The sequence below is a fragment of the Enhydra lutris genome, unplaced genomic scaffold, assembly GCF_002288905.1.
Source record: "Enhydra lutris kenyoni isolate GAN:26980312 unplaced genomic scaffold, ASM228890v2 scaffoldscaffold9, whole genome shotgun sequence".
Classification (NCBI taxonomy): domain Eukaryota; kingdom Metazoa; phylum Chordata; class Mammalia; order Carnivora; family Mustelidae; genus Enhydra; species Enhydra lutris.
Genome location: NW_019154093.1, coordinates 59677115 through 59692328, shown reverse-complemented (window position 1 = coordinate 59692328; position 15214 = coordinate 59677115). Strand labels below are relative to the sequence as shown.

Sequence of the window (15214 nt, the reverse complement as noted above, 5' to 3'; positions counted from 1 at the left end):
CTGACCAGCATGTGGATAGATCAGTCTTTGGTACAGTGACACTTTTTATGGATGCAGAGGATAAGATGGTGTAAAAGGAAAGTCTGTGCAACATAGCTATGGTAAAATAGAGATTAAAAGATCCAAATTATTACACTCAATTTAAAATTACTCTAAAGAAACAGTTTTTCTTACCTTTAGGAAAGCTTGAAAGAAACTAAAACTAGAAGAAAATTTCCAAAACTGCTTTGCAAAAAATGTCACCCAACAGATACTTCCACTTCTGGAACTTGTCATCTACTTTGTATCATCAGGAATTCAGCACAATGAAGAACAAAATCATTAAATCTCCTTAGTTCACATAGGAATAAGAGATAACACACTACACACCTTAAACTGACCATGAAAAGATTGTTTTATTCTGTGAAAATATTCTCAACAGAGAACACGATTTTAAACAAAGCATTTACCATTAAATCAACATGTGCACAAAAAGAGTAAAAATTACTGAAAAATTAAAGATTTCTTTTGGACAATTCACATGTTCAAAATTTAAGAATGATTTAAGAATGATTTAAACTGTATAAATACAAATGTCTGTCCTATTGTAATAACCCATGTATAGGTTGCACTATTCCACGTGAAGGACCTTGCCTCCTACGGAAGCAAATCCTGCTTTGAGAAAAACAAACAGTAGCTTGAAAAGAACAGTTAGTCCTTACAAGAAAGCCTTAAACTTTGCCCTCTGTGGCTGTCAGCCAAAAAAACACAAGCACTTCAGGCTTTGTACAGAGGACAAACACAGCCAGATCACATTTCCTCCTCACTGCTAACCTTTAAAATAAAAATAGCACTAGATTTTAAAACTACTTTATGTAGTCTGTCAGTACTGAATAATGTCACATTATATAAATAACCCTGTAAAGAGATTCAAAGTCTAAGCTATATAGTTTACTAGCCTCAAAGGTAATACACTATATGTCAGCTGTGTAACAGGGGTGTACTTGATCTTATGAAGGCATTAACTTTCACACAATTGTCATTCAGCTTTAGTATAACTGGTAGTATGATTCAAATAACACTGGGGGAAAAAATTATTAAAGCAGTCACACAGCTTCTAAAATATTGCTTAAAATCCAATAATACACAGACCATTTCACGTTCTTTCTTCCCTCAAAACAGTAACAAACAAAATTAATGAAGCTTCTGTGGTACAAATACCATTCCCCCAACCCATGCCCATCTCCCTATTAAACACCACTAAGAAATTCGTTAAGATACAAGTCATTAACAGAATCACAAATGTGAGGCAGGACAACATGAGCAACAGGGGCACTAAGGACAATTATATTTACAAGTATAAACATACAGAAATTTTCATTTTACAAGTAAAAGTGCACATAGATCATTACAAAGTTTCACTAAATTTTATCTGGTTCAACAAAAGCATCACTTGGAGACAGACTATCGTTGTAATAATCAAATAAGAACATGGTCACCCCAAATTAAAACACAATGGGGGGGCCCATAAAACTTCTCATAAAAACACTGAGTAAAGTAAAATGAACTTGGACATGTCTTTAGCTTGATGCACAAATTTGAAGATGCACCATCAAACATGGTAGAGCTCTAAAAGCCACCTACCAAGGCTAGGTCGGCATCCGCAGCGGCGCTGCCGAGTTAAAGGAGGTCGCACTGAGCTGACACATAAAGCCCTTTGTGGGATACTGTAGTGGTAGTGTTGGCAATCAACAGATTTAGGCACTCTAGTTTAAGGCAGCATTTGAATGGAAGCAGCTGACTTCTGACAACAGTCCTTTGTCTTGAGGTGGTGAGTATCTTGTGTTTATTATGCCAGGATCTCAGTGCTGACTATAGATTCTTCTCAGACTGAGGTGAAGATGTATTACGTTTCAGAGTTCTTTCAACTGGGCTGTAGGCTAGAGCAGAGATGTTTTCTTTTTCTTATCATAAATACTTCAGGTTCACAAACTACTTCTTCATAATGCCAAAACTGGAATGTTTGCAGTTGGGAAGTTATAGCAGGGTACACGAATACTAGGATGGAAACATTAGTGCTGGAGATGTCTGACAAAGTGACTTGCACTACAAATGTAAAACAAAACAAAGACTTTGACAAGAACAAGGGATTATAAAGACATGCCTGAAAACTCTAGCCCAATTGCTCTAGACATGCAACAGGATGTTAAGCAAGCACAGAGGTGGCGCAGGCAGACACTGACAAATGGCAAGGGGTCTAAAAGACAATGGGTCTAAAGGCCAATTAAAACAGAGCTGGGACATACGGTCCTCTTGGGGCAGCCAAATGTAAGACAAATTTCATGACAGCTCTACGTTTTTTCTGATTTAAATATCAGTAAAAGAAATGGAAAAAAAGTTGGCCATTTTGGGCTTTTTTCCCTTTATGTGAATAACTGTGAATGAGGAATTTAAAGACTGGTATTAACAATGATTCTTTAAAACAATGTATGGAAATGATAATGAAGTTAGTAAAAAAAAAAAAATGTCTGCATGCATTCATGCAACTTGCTTCTCTCACTTTCTGAGCCTGACAACTTAATACCCTCCCCCTAAAAGCAGCTGCATGTAACCTCCTTCAACATCTTGCCCATTTCCTCAGAAACCCTCTTCAGGAACCTGTAGTCCAGGAGGAAAAAAAAAAAGAACAATTACTGAAGACCTTTGGTAAGACCAAAAGGGGTATTCAGTTTAAAGTGTCTGTCCCAAATGTCTAAAATCATTTTAATAGTCAGCTATGTGAAAACACCAGAAAAATCTGGACATGAGCAAAATTAAAGACCAGTCTTTTAATTGCTTCTTTGCTTTACTTCCCCACATGACCAGCACTGCACAATCCTTAATTATACAGCATTTTCCAACAAATGCTTGTTAAAATTAATTGGAAAAAATACTCTTGAATTGATGATTGAGCTAAAATGAGGAAATGTCCTACCTAAACAGTGGTACAGATAAAGTGCTACAACCCAGTTAGTCAAAAAAGGTTTTTCTTTTCAAAGTAAAAATTTGCCAGTACTTTTCCTTCCATTCAAGATTTTCTCTCAGTTTATTTAGAATCTATTTTCCTATGTATAATTGCTAAATCATCACAAAAGTGGTATTTCCCAAAAGACATTTTTCAAGATGAAAAACTAAGTGTTAATCTGGAAGGAAGACTGTACATTATTGAAAATTATTAGTATACTAGATGAAAATATTTTCAGGTCTCAAAAAAACTCCATTTTATTCACATAAGACCGAGACCAGGTTGATTTCTTTTATAGGTCTCTTGATTAGCCTACAACTAAAATAGATTTACGTTCAAGGTGTTTGTTTTCTTCCTTTAAGAAACTAAAGCTAAGGATAGGGAGAAAAACGAAAATGACTGTATTGATTTTTTCAATTAGCCGACTATTACTTTTCTTCCTGGAAACTGCAGCTACAAAAATTCAAAATCCTAGGCCAAACCACTCTTTTGGGAGTTAGCTTTCAGAGCAGTTTTACTTATTTGAATTCACTTACAGTCACTGTGTTTTCTGAAGCAAAGTGTATGTTGGGGGAGGAGGGCTTCCTATATCTGGATTCCTGCCCAACAGATCAAATTCTATGATTTATAAGGCAGAAAAACACAAATCTTCCACAGAGACTTAAGCAGGACATAAAGCAAAAGGCTTTACACCAATAAAGCTTTACATCAATAAAGCTTCACACCAACGTCACTCAAATGGTAAAACATCATGAGAACAGTTTCTTGTGGTAATAATATTCACATCTTTAAGATCGAGCCTACACTCAGCTCACATAGTGAACAATGTATCTTGGATGCCTTTAAGTTTTCTCGTTTTCCCACCTATTGAATGTGTTTTTGTTTTATGTTATCGTTCCTATGTCATACACATCACAAAACTGCCTGGTTAGTTTAGATGTAAGTTACTGCACCTTTACTGTTTTTCTCTAGAGTTACATCTATGTATGATGTGGGAACGTAGCCTTCTTCACCATTCTGTCTCCGAGCTCTTGTCCATCCATCACCTTTGTCTTCCTCAATTATGTATAGAACTTCACCTTCTTTCATTGCCAGGGTACCTTCATTATGTCCTAAATGAAAGTTTTCATAGCACAAGCATAATTAATAACTTCAAATAAAAGTTACAAATACACAAACAACATGAAAACCTACTAGATTTCAATGTACCTGGAACCAAGAGCCCACTAACTCTCATTAGCAACAGCTCTATGATGCTTTAGTTTAACCAACACTTTCACAAACATTATGTCACTGGAAATGCACAATAACCCTGGGAAATTGGCATTGATATCACCGCCCCCCACCCAATGCAGCAGATGAAGTATCTTAGCTACATTACACATGCTTTTGACAGGATACTCTTATTTCACTACTTCAATTCCTTTCCCCAGTTTTTTTTTTTTTTTTTTAAAGATTTTATTTACTTATTTGACAGAGAAAGAGAAAAAGAAAAAGGCAGCAAGAGAGGGAATACAAGCAGTGGGGAGTGGAGAGGGAGAAGCAGACTTTCCACTAAGCAGGGAGCCTGATGCGGGGATCGATTCCAGCACCCCAGGGTCATGACCTGAGCCAAAGGCAGACGCTTGACAACTGAGCCACCCAGGTGCCCCTCCTTTCCCAAATTTGAGTGGCGTTGCTATCTAGAAAATTCATGAGGTGTGGATCAGGAAGAAATTACTGGAAGGTGGGAAGAAAGAAGAAAAGAATATAGTTTGGAGAAGGAATAGAGAAAAACACAGGTTCAACTCCGCTGATGGTGGAGGCAGAATAGTCATAGCCACAAAGCATGAACTTTCTTCGAAATCTCCTCAGACTCAGGGCTCTCCTTCTCCACTCAGGGCTCTCCTTCTTCTCCACTACCAACCACTTCCAACCAGATTAGCAGTAATAGTTTTCACTAATGAATCTTCATTTAACATATACTAAATTCTCCAGGTAACGTTAGAGCAAGAACTTATTTAATACTACTTTCTCAGAATGAGGAATAACTAAGAACTTTATTTAACTTTAAAATCAATACAATGGATGGGTGGGGAAGGACCTTAAATCATATGCCACTTTGTAACAAATGATTATGGAAGTGTTACTCTGCTCCTCTGTGAATTTAGGAAAAGGATTTTTCACAGTCCCAAGAGAGGGAAGGGCAACAAAAAATCTCCAAGAGAGAACCACAGTGTCTTCCTTCCCTCACAGGGACTGTTCTCCAACCATCAGAAGGGAAGGACGGCATAGTCAGAAGCGACCATATTCTCTCATTCTCTCACTTGAAAATACAGCCTACAGGGTCTGAAAATAATAGGGACATTCAGTTATGCCATGTGCCTTGTACCAGTCTCTCAATGATAGCAAGTTACAAGGAAGAGATTAAAGTGGCATCTGTTAGCCTTTTACTTCCTAGGTTGAGCTACATGCTCAAGCTGCTTCAACTGTGATGAGTACATGTAGTATTAAGATCTCTAGGGGAAATTAAATTCTGTTATCGACCAAAGTTGATAAATGAAATCTGTACTAGGATGCTGATAACACAAGTAATTTTCTTCCAGTGTCATGTACTGAAGAAAAACCTCTATTTGTAATATAGTTAAAACAAAAATATTCATACTAATGAGCTGGGATTACAATTTGCTGACAATGAACTATACAACTAAGAACACTAAAGTGCATGATTCAATGTATGTAGACTTTAAGGAACCAGTTTTTATCAAACACAACAGAAAATTATACCATCAAAAGGGTAGATAGCTTTGCAGTGTCCAATAGCAGGCAAAGGATCGTCATCCTCAAATTCATCATCAAACTCATTGTGGTGACCATGTTGTTGAGTTGGTCCACGGACTTCTTGGTTTGCATCATCAGTGTAACTTCCCTCGGGACTATAAAACATAAAAGTATACCTCATCAAATATCACAAACATGGGAACTTTTTATGCTATCTACAAGTTGAATTCCTCAGATCAATTCAGAGAACTAAATATCAACGACAGTTTCAAATTAAGCCTTTAATTTCTTCAATCTTGATGATATACATAAATTGCTGATAATACAAAATGCTTCTTTGTTAAATTTCCTGAAATTAAAAAATTACAATGTTCTAGGCATATGGCATGCATTCAATAAGTATGTCTCACTATCACTGGGTCCAGAGATAAAATGGGAGAAATGGAGGGGACACTTGTCTTTCATCACTGCAGATTTATCACCTCCTCTTTTGGCAAAAGAACCCTAAAATTCAATAGGGGACCTATCCAGACCCATGTTCAGTTCCCAGGCTTCAGGCAGAGCTTTGTCCTGACTGCAAAGGGCCTGTCTCAGCACAGCACATGTATGGTCAGAGTGAACAGTTCATGAGGAGGCTTATAACCCGATCAGGTAGAACAGACCCCAGAGACTTTTCTTTAGGACTGAAGAGAAGCTCCCTCCCTGCCTTCTCTACTGGACTTGAACCTGGAGAAATATGAGCCCCAAACTTTGGAAGCTCATCATATGAAGCCTTCAAATGGAGCCAACATAGTAGAAGGCAGAACTGTAAGGTAGAGAGAAACAGTTCTATCATCTGAGTTCCTAGATCAAGCTCTCCCTAAAGCAAGCCAATAAAATCCCTTTTTAGGTTAAGCCAGTATGGGTATTTATTCTGTCCCTGAAAGCAAAAAGACTCCTAATAAAGTTAACTTCCAATTAATCATGCCAACAATGAAGTTAGTAAAACTCAGAAAATTCAAAAGAACAGGTAATTCAAAGGTATTTTTTTCTTAAAATTTTTTTAAAAAGAGAAAAGTGTTAATAATTTTGCTAAAGAATCAAATGACTGAATAAGGTAATGGGAAAATCTGTATGAATAGAAATTAAAAGCACTTTGGAAGCCATGTTCTTAAATAACACAAACTAGAGATTATATTACTTTAATCTAGGTTTTACCTAGTAACAAAAACCGATATATTTTTAAGTATCTCTTGAGATACTAAAGATAGGTACTCTTTCAAAAGTGATAACGTAAGAAAAGAGAAGGTAGAACTAAAATTTATCAAGCACATACTATTCCCAGGTATTTTACTACGAGGTGCTTTATGTACATTATTTCATTTATTACTAATAATCCTGTATGATAGGTATTTTAATCTCTATTTTATATTTTAAGAAGCAGACTCAGAGATTATTAAAAACGAACTTGTTCAAATTGCACTGTAATTAAGTAGTAAGCCAAGATTTGATACTAGATCTCTCAAATTCTCTCTTTAAGGAGAATCCTAATTTGTTGGATGTTAGTGGAGGCAGCGGGGAAGACATATACACAGCAGGGGAAATGTCACAAATGGTATGGAAACTTAGCAAAATGCCTTTTGGAAGCTGTGATTCAAACTAACAATACAGGTTTTTTTTTCCTTCACAAAACTTTGAGCAATTTAACAGTTAAGTTTTTCTTTGGCATATGCCACCCAACTCCATCTAAACCTTGGAATATTCCCAGGTCAGAGGAGCCCATGCCTCCATACTGTAGGTCCACAAATTTTCTGTTCCTACCTCTGTTTTTGGATGCATGACAATCTAATATAGACCATTAATACGAAATTTCATATTTTACCTGTAGTACTGTGAAGAAACAGAAAGTCATTTAGGTTCATAAAACTAATGTTATTAAAAGCCAAACCTATTAAATCAGGGAAGAACTCTATGAATTTTAGGACAAAAAGGTGAGAAAAACTTGAGGGAAAAAAAGAAATACACATAAAATGCAAAAAGTGACCTTTCTCGTCCCTGTGTTACAAGATGATTTATGTCACTGCTATGTCTTCTGTCTCCTCTCCCACCTGTTTTGCCTTCAACTTCAGAGAGCCAAGCCTTAGGGAAAAAAAATAAGTAAAACTTAGCTCAAAAAATATTTTTAAAAGTTCCCAAGATAGTCTACATTTCAAATGTGCTTTAAGTTTTTATAATTACCTATTTCTTAGAGAAGGTAAACCTTTATTCTGATTTGATCAATGACCAACTTTACAGCTGGTAAGAAAAGCAGGTTTAGTTTTACAGTTTTAATTAAGAAAAACTTGAATGAGGAACTAATTCTAAAGATTATATACTATAATGATCCCTTTTAGACCATACACCCTAAAATTAAATAAAAATTTGAAGATGAAATTGTAGCAAAAACCAACCTATCATAATGAAGTTTATAAAAATGATTTTACCTTAGATAACTGCAAAACGAACCTACCTCATTCTTATGGATTTCCATTCGTAGGCGGTCAATGTTATTCATGGTCTCTGCTAATTTAGGCTGCAAACTCCCTGGATCCCCCATTTGTGGATTTTTCTCATACACATCTTTCATTTTGTTGAGTGCTTCTCTGGAAATGGGAAGGAAGTCACAGAATATTCACTTCGTATTTTTCCAGGTAAACATACCTGGAATGATTCTGGTGACTCTCACATAGCCTAATCTTAAGAGTCCCATCTCTTTAAATTTAGTCAAACATTACCAGCTAAAGATAACCTACATAAAGATGATAACGTATACAGAGTAATTTATGGAGACCGTCTTTTCAAATATTTGGAATAAAAAAATAGATTTCTAATTTCTTGCTTCTCATTTATAAGATTTTATACATAGTATAAATACATACTATATATTTGTATATTGTGTGTGTATATGTATATATATTATATATGTCTTTGTACATATATAGGTTAAATTAAGGCCTGGAAAAATATTTTTCAATATTCTTAAATTTGCTTCCAAAATCAAATTCATTATACCCCCATGCAGTCATACATTCCTCAGTGTGCCTCATCTTAAATCACAGCATCTTTGTCCTCCCACTCAACTATGCTAGAAGTAGGAATGCCATCTTTCACCTGTCCCTCTCCTAGTTCATTCATCTCTTCTTCATTTCTCTAATCATATCACTGCCAGTTATACCTCAATCAGCACTCTGTGACTCCCTCTAACATCTGACATTATTGACTAACACTCTAATAATCTTTTCCACCTGGATTTCCTGGAGGTTCCATTTTCTTTTCCCTTCTCACCTCTACTATCTCATCTCCCTCTCTGGCTTCTTCTCTACTTCTGTTCAAACTCTAAATATAAATGTATGTTACATAAAATGACAAACGTTTCTTCTCACCTCATCCTACATTCATTTTTGAAAATGATCTGTTTTTTTTTTTCTAGTTTTATTGAGATATAATTGACTCTTACTATCTTCAGAGGATACTGAAATCTCCAGTCTTCCTTCTTTCCTAAGTTCTAGACACCCTGAACAGGTATCCTTTTTGTTGTCCATCTAGTGCCATGTTTTTTTAACTGTGTGCTCTTTGTTCATTTTTCTTTTTAAAATAAGCCCTTAAGTGTGGTGAAGTATTATCTATTGCTTCTAAGTGCAAGAAGGCTGTGAGGTGCCTTATTGAGAAAATACATGTGGTTAGACAGGCTTTTTAATGCATGAGTTACAGTGCTATTGGGCCTGAGTTCAAGTTAATGAATGTACAGTATATATTAAATTATGTGTCTTCAAAAAGAAACACATATAAAACGGGGTTATAATCTGGGCAGCTGGGTGGCTCAGTGGGTTAAGCATCCGACTTCTGATTTCAGCTCAGGTCATGATCTCGGGTCCTGGGATCAAGCCCTGTGTTGGACTCCATGTTCAGCCAGCAGTCTGCTTGAGATTTTCCTCTCCTTCTCCCCCTCCCCCCCCACTCATTCTTTCTCAAATGAATAAAATCTTAAAACAAAACAAGGTTATAATTGATCAGTTGATAAAAATGTGACCAGAGGCTAAATGGAGCTTAAACCTGTACTTCACTATTCACAGTGACTTTATAGAATATAACTACTACAAATAATGAGAATTGACATTATAATATTTAATTTACAATTAAGTATACTATCATACCCAATGTATAATTCTTAAGATCAAAACTTTAATCACTTCTACACCTGAAACTGAAGTGACATTGTGTGTCAACTATACTTCAATAACAAGAAAAACAAAACAAAAAATCTGGAATGAAACTGCCTCAGCTGCAAAAAAACAAAAACAACCCAAAAACCTTCAATCACTCATGTTATAGTTTAAGCTCCAATTTTTTCTTCAGTACAAAAGCAGATAGTAAGGCACCAATTCCCTTAATAACCCTTTATTCATCATAACAATCTGTTCATGAAAACAAAACAGAACTAAAGGAAACTTTATATAAAATTGAAAAAAAATTATAGCTTCGAATCCATGAATCTGAAGCTGTAAGTAATCAAGTATTATTTGCTGCAAACAAAATTATTATAGCTTTAGGTTTTGACTGAACTCAATGTACATATCGAAGCAAAATGAAATGTATCAAAGTGTAAGAGATGGTTAGTGCTGGTGAAACTATTTTGATAAGGAATCCTCAAACTATACTGCAATATTAGGGAAAGCACAAATATAGACTACTGGCATCCAAGAGGTAAGCTGCAACCTAAGAAACTAACATTTCATTATTACCTGTGACATGGCAACCATAAAATTTTTCAAAGTTTAGGAGCCTACTTTTCCCTCAAAAGGTATTTCAATTAGGATATATGATTTTTAAACCTTTTATACATCACATTTAAACACATCATTCAGAGTCAACCTCTTAAAGAATAATATGGTAGAAAAGAGTTAATGGAAAATACTTTTGGTCTGATTCTTTTTGTAGTTCTCGGTTAAGTTCATCGATACGCTGCTGCAGCTTTTTACGTCTCTGTTCTGGTGGCAGATGACTGAAATCTTCTAGTGCTGGGCCCTGAAAATCATTATAAAAGACATCTTCAGGACATTTTATTTTTTAAATATATTCACTATAAAATAAAAATACATTATCAATTTTAAGTTTAATTTCAAATTAGCCCCCCAAATAACTCTTTTTAAGAAATTGTAACAGATATGTATGTTAAAACAACTGTATTGAAGAAAGAGCTCGAATTCCAGTCAGTTTATAAAGTCATAAAATAGAATAGGTAAAAATGTAACCAGATGAAGAAAATTGTAATGACCACTATCAGATTATTTTCAGGTATTGGCGGTTAAAATAAATACATATGAACCTTCTTACGGCAACAACAAAAAAATGGAAACACGTAACATTTCTCACCTATACAAATTATTGTTTTATAGATAACATCACATTGCCAAATCAAATATTGCAAATGTTGACTGCAAATATGAAAAGTTTATAGAAATAAGCAACTTACCTCATGAAGATAATCTAATTGGTGAAATATATTTTGATATTGAATAATCTTTCAATAATTACATTTATTAAGCCACTCTTTAGAACCAAAACATACCTGATTATTAAAAAACAAAAGGTAGAACTATCCCCTGTGTGAAATATAAGAAATTATTCTAATAAGGAAATATTCATTATCCTTTTGTACAACCTAGTAACATCCCTCAGTTATTCCTGAAAGAAAGTTATAATCCAAAAAAAGATGGGATCATTCTTTAGGAAAGATGCTTGATGTTTGAAAATTTTTTAATGTTTTAATATTCAAGAAACTATTATTTAAGAAAAAGTACTAGTATTTAGATGTAAACTTCTGATTCAAATTATGTCTTTCTCATCTTAAGTGTTAATCATGTCACTCTTATTTGTCTTATTAGAGCTTACACAACAGAGCCAATATTAGCCAACTACTGATTCCATTTACTATAAATCCATATTTACATCTTAAGTTTTTATACACTCCAAAAACTGATGACATTTTTCTTTTGGTGATTTTAGGAATATGCCAGTTCAATTTTCCAAGTATCGTTGAAATGAAATGCATCCTTGCTCTTTAGGCCACTTATGCATATAACATATGCTAAGTAGCTTTATTTCACCATCTGTAAGAATACTTCCTTGACTTTTAAAAAACTCACTTTTAGGATGGAGCCATGATCAAAGGTAACATTTAATTAAACAGAATCTCCAGAATTTTCCCCAAGTGGCCCATACATTATGGATATTTAACAAGCTTGCCTTTAAAAAGGCAGAGTATCTTGTCTGCGTTAATTTTTGTTCTTTAATCTACCAGGTAGCAGAAATAAGAATCTGTCAATCAACTAAATCTGACCTAACTAAACGAATGGGAGAACTTCTTAAAGAAGGTGCCTTTAAATTTAGTGGTCAATTATTAATGTAAGCTGTCAGATTTAACCTAATTTCAGGTACAGGTTTTGAAAACTATTATATATGTGCCAAAGATAAAACTTCATAATCTTTATTTGTAAAAATATTTCTTAAAAATTCTGAAAAGCTACTTAATGAAGAAATATAATTCAGTGTGGTTTTTGTGTAGTATTACAATAAACTCATAATTACCTATAAGTAAACCTTCCAGATTTCTACTTACCCCTAATTAAACCTTGTTCTCAAATTTATTGAACAGTGGATACTTAGGCATTTCTGATATCCCATTTTGACAATATAACCTGTTCTTTACAGAATATGAGAACTAAACACACTACTTCCTATAGATATAAAGACCTCTGAGGCATTTTACAACTTTTCCTACTACAAGGGAATTAATTTCCTTTTTTTTTTTTTTTAAGGGAATTAATTTCTAAAAGGACAGACTACAAGTCCAAAATTAAGTGGTCTGAAAGAGAGTGGTCTATTTTCCAAAAATAAGAAACTATGCAAGCGAAGATTTGGGGGTGAGGTCTTCACGATGTAGTTCCATTAATGTGTTTGAAATGTATAAAGGACCATCACACACATACACTACACACACACACACACACACACACAAAAGTTAGGTTATGTGTGCTTTTTTATTCCCATTCAGTAGTACAGAAGAAGAAAGCACGGACTCTCTAATGAAATTAGTAGGAAATTTTCTTTCTTACTGTTTTGAAAATCTAATGATTCTTAAGATAAACTAGAAATAAAAATTTATACAATCTTTTTAAAAGATGTTAAGAAAAATTATTTTTAATTTTCCATCTGTAAAAATATGAACTTTTGTTCTACCACATAACTTTAAACTAATGACTAACTATAATTTTACGCTCCGTTAACATGACAAGGACTCCACTCAGTAACATTTAAGAACGTAACGGGTTGATTACAGTTAATCACATTATTTTTTAATTTTATGACATCAAGAGATACTGGCATATATTGGACTATGGAATGAATTATAAAAAGAAAAGACGCATACAAAGTGAAAATGTGGGGTTGTACCTTACCACTTATTTTGAATTTAAAAAAAAAGTTTTGAAATTATTTAATGTTGGCACAGTATATAGATCAGCACATAAGGCTTACCATCTTCACCGACCACTGAATAGTTCAATGGAAAACAGAAAGAAATGGTAAATTATTCACATGAAATCATAATACAGAAGATGCAATAACTTACTTTTTTTTATAGTATTAAAATAAATCATGAACATTTCACAATCCAAACAATTATGCCAGAAAAACAATTTTAAAGCACATGTTGGGGAAAGTAAATTACTTGCAAAAAAAAATACACTGATGATAATGGGCAGATATTTTCTAAATGCAACTAAAACCCAAAACAGAAATCATTTGATTAGTAATTGTTTATTTTCTTCTTTAAAAGATAATCTTTTCTATAAGTAGATTCACTTATATAGCTCTTTATTCTCAAAATACTAATATCTGAAGAGCTAAATATAAAGATCTACTATTGGCCATTTAAAAGAAATCTTATATGAAGTATTAAAAAAAGAAGGGATCTTCCCAATGCATTAAACAAAATACCATCACAGGAATTTTTATAGTTCAAAATAAATTTCAAATAAATTCCAAATTTAGTTCAAATAAAATTCAAAATTTTGAATTTAAATATGTCAAGGGTAGATAAGGGTAACATTTCTACTTTAGTTTTAAGGTTTTTTAAAGAAAATTATATTATCAAAATACATTATCAAAATAGTAACTGAGTCACCCAGACTCAAGTTTCCCATACATATTTCCTAATAGACACAACTATATGGGGTAAATGTTGCTTTGAAGATCAAGTTTCTATTTTTCAAATTTTATTCTGAAATCCGTATGTTCAATAAGCAACACTAAAAATATAATGGCAATTTTTAGAAAACTGGATATAATTTCTCAAAATATGAAATGACATAGCCAGAATGCTCTCATACAGTATATATACCACTAGTGTGTGTGTGAATGTGTGTGTATATATATACACACACATACACACACACACACGCACACACACATATATATATGCCACATTATGTGGGTTAGCAACTGGCATCGCACCTATCAAGCATTCCCAGTAAACACGTGTGCACACATGTGCACGCTAACGCACGCACACACATACACACACACGCACCCCTTGTGACCCGTAATACGCAATACAGTTTTAAAAAGTTAATCTTCACATTCAATGTGTTTGGTTCGCAACCTCTGAAATTTATTTTTCTCTATTTTCTAAATCATCATGTTTTAGAAAACGTGGGGGATGTCAGGTAGAATTTCACATAAAAAAACTGAACATTAATAAATAACTGACAAAAATATCTACCCCTTATCTCCAATGAATTAGCTATATATACTGATGGTTATGATGATAAGATGACATTTATTATTCATTATCTTTCCAAATTAAGCTTAACATTCTTTAGACTGTCAGTAGTTTCAAGGAACAAAACCACAACTTATTTTGGTATCACAAAATTCCTGATAAAAAGATTAAAAGGATTAAATTTTAAAAAGATATTCACAATCTTTAATTTTATTAATACAAAATTATACAGAACACAAGAAGCAAAATATGTTAAATATTTGAATTTATCTGTTATAATTTTCCCCAGCTAAATTTAAGTGAAATAAAAATTATTTTTCCAGTTTCTATATTAATGTTTTAAAGAAAACATTAAGATGATTATAACTGAAGTATCAAATGTTTCAGTTTTTAATCTAGTTTCTTATCAATTAGAAGATTAATTTATAGTTCAGTAACCTTAGATTTGGGGATACAAAAAACAAGTTCTTTGTAAAAATATTAGAAATACATCAAAATATTTTTTAAGTGATTCATGTTCAATGCATAAATACCCTCTTACTCTCATAAACAATTATTATGTACCTATAACTAGAAAATTTCATAAAACCCCATACCTTAATAAATACACAAAGGAACTAAAAAGGAAATCAGGCTATTATAATTATTATATGTATTTCATTTAAAGATAG

The 15214-nt window shown here is 33.5% G+C and overlaps 1 protein-coding gene across 3 annotated transcripts in view; it reads right to left on the bottom strand.

Annotated features, from left to right (window-relative positions):
* Positions 1 to 376: 376 nt before the first annotated feature.
* The window catches only part of LOC111143341 (formin binding protein 1 like), a 100474-nt gene continuing 85636 nt past the window's right edge, over positions 377 to 15214 (bottom strand). Inside the window, exons 11-17 of one of the 3 annotated variants that reach the window (XM_022497017.1) lie at positions 13298 to 13312; positions 10677 to 10786; positions 8232 to 8364; positions 7767 to 7861; positions 5750 to 5898; positions 3937 to 4095; positions 377 to 2637 (exon numbers count right to left, since the gene is read on the bottom strand). In XM_022497017.1, coding sequence (XP_022352725.1) covers positions 2630 to 2637; positions 3937 to 4095; positions 5750 to 5898; positions 7767 to 7861; positions 8232 to 8364; positions 10677 to 10786; positions 13298 to 13312 — 669 coding nt within the window. In that variant the 3' untranslated portion in view covers positions 377 to 2629. Of the gene's footprint in view, positions 4096 to 5749; positions 5899 to 7766; positions 7862 to 8231; positions 8365 to 10676; positions 10787 to 13297; positions 13313 to 15214 lie in introns of all 3 variants that reach the window. The other 2 variants (XM_022497019.1, XM_022497018.1) reach the window with 2 other exon arrangements.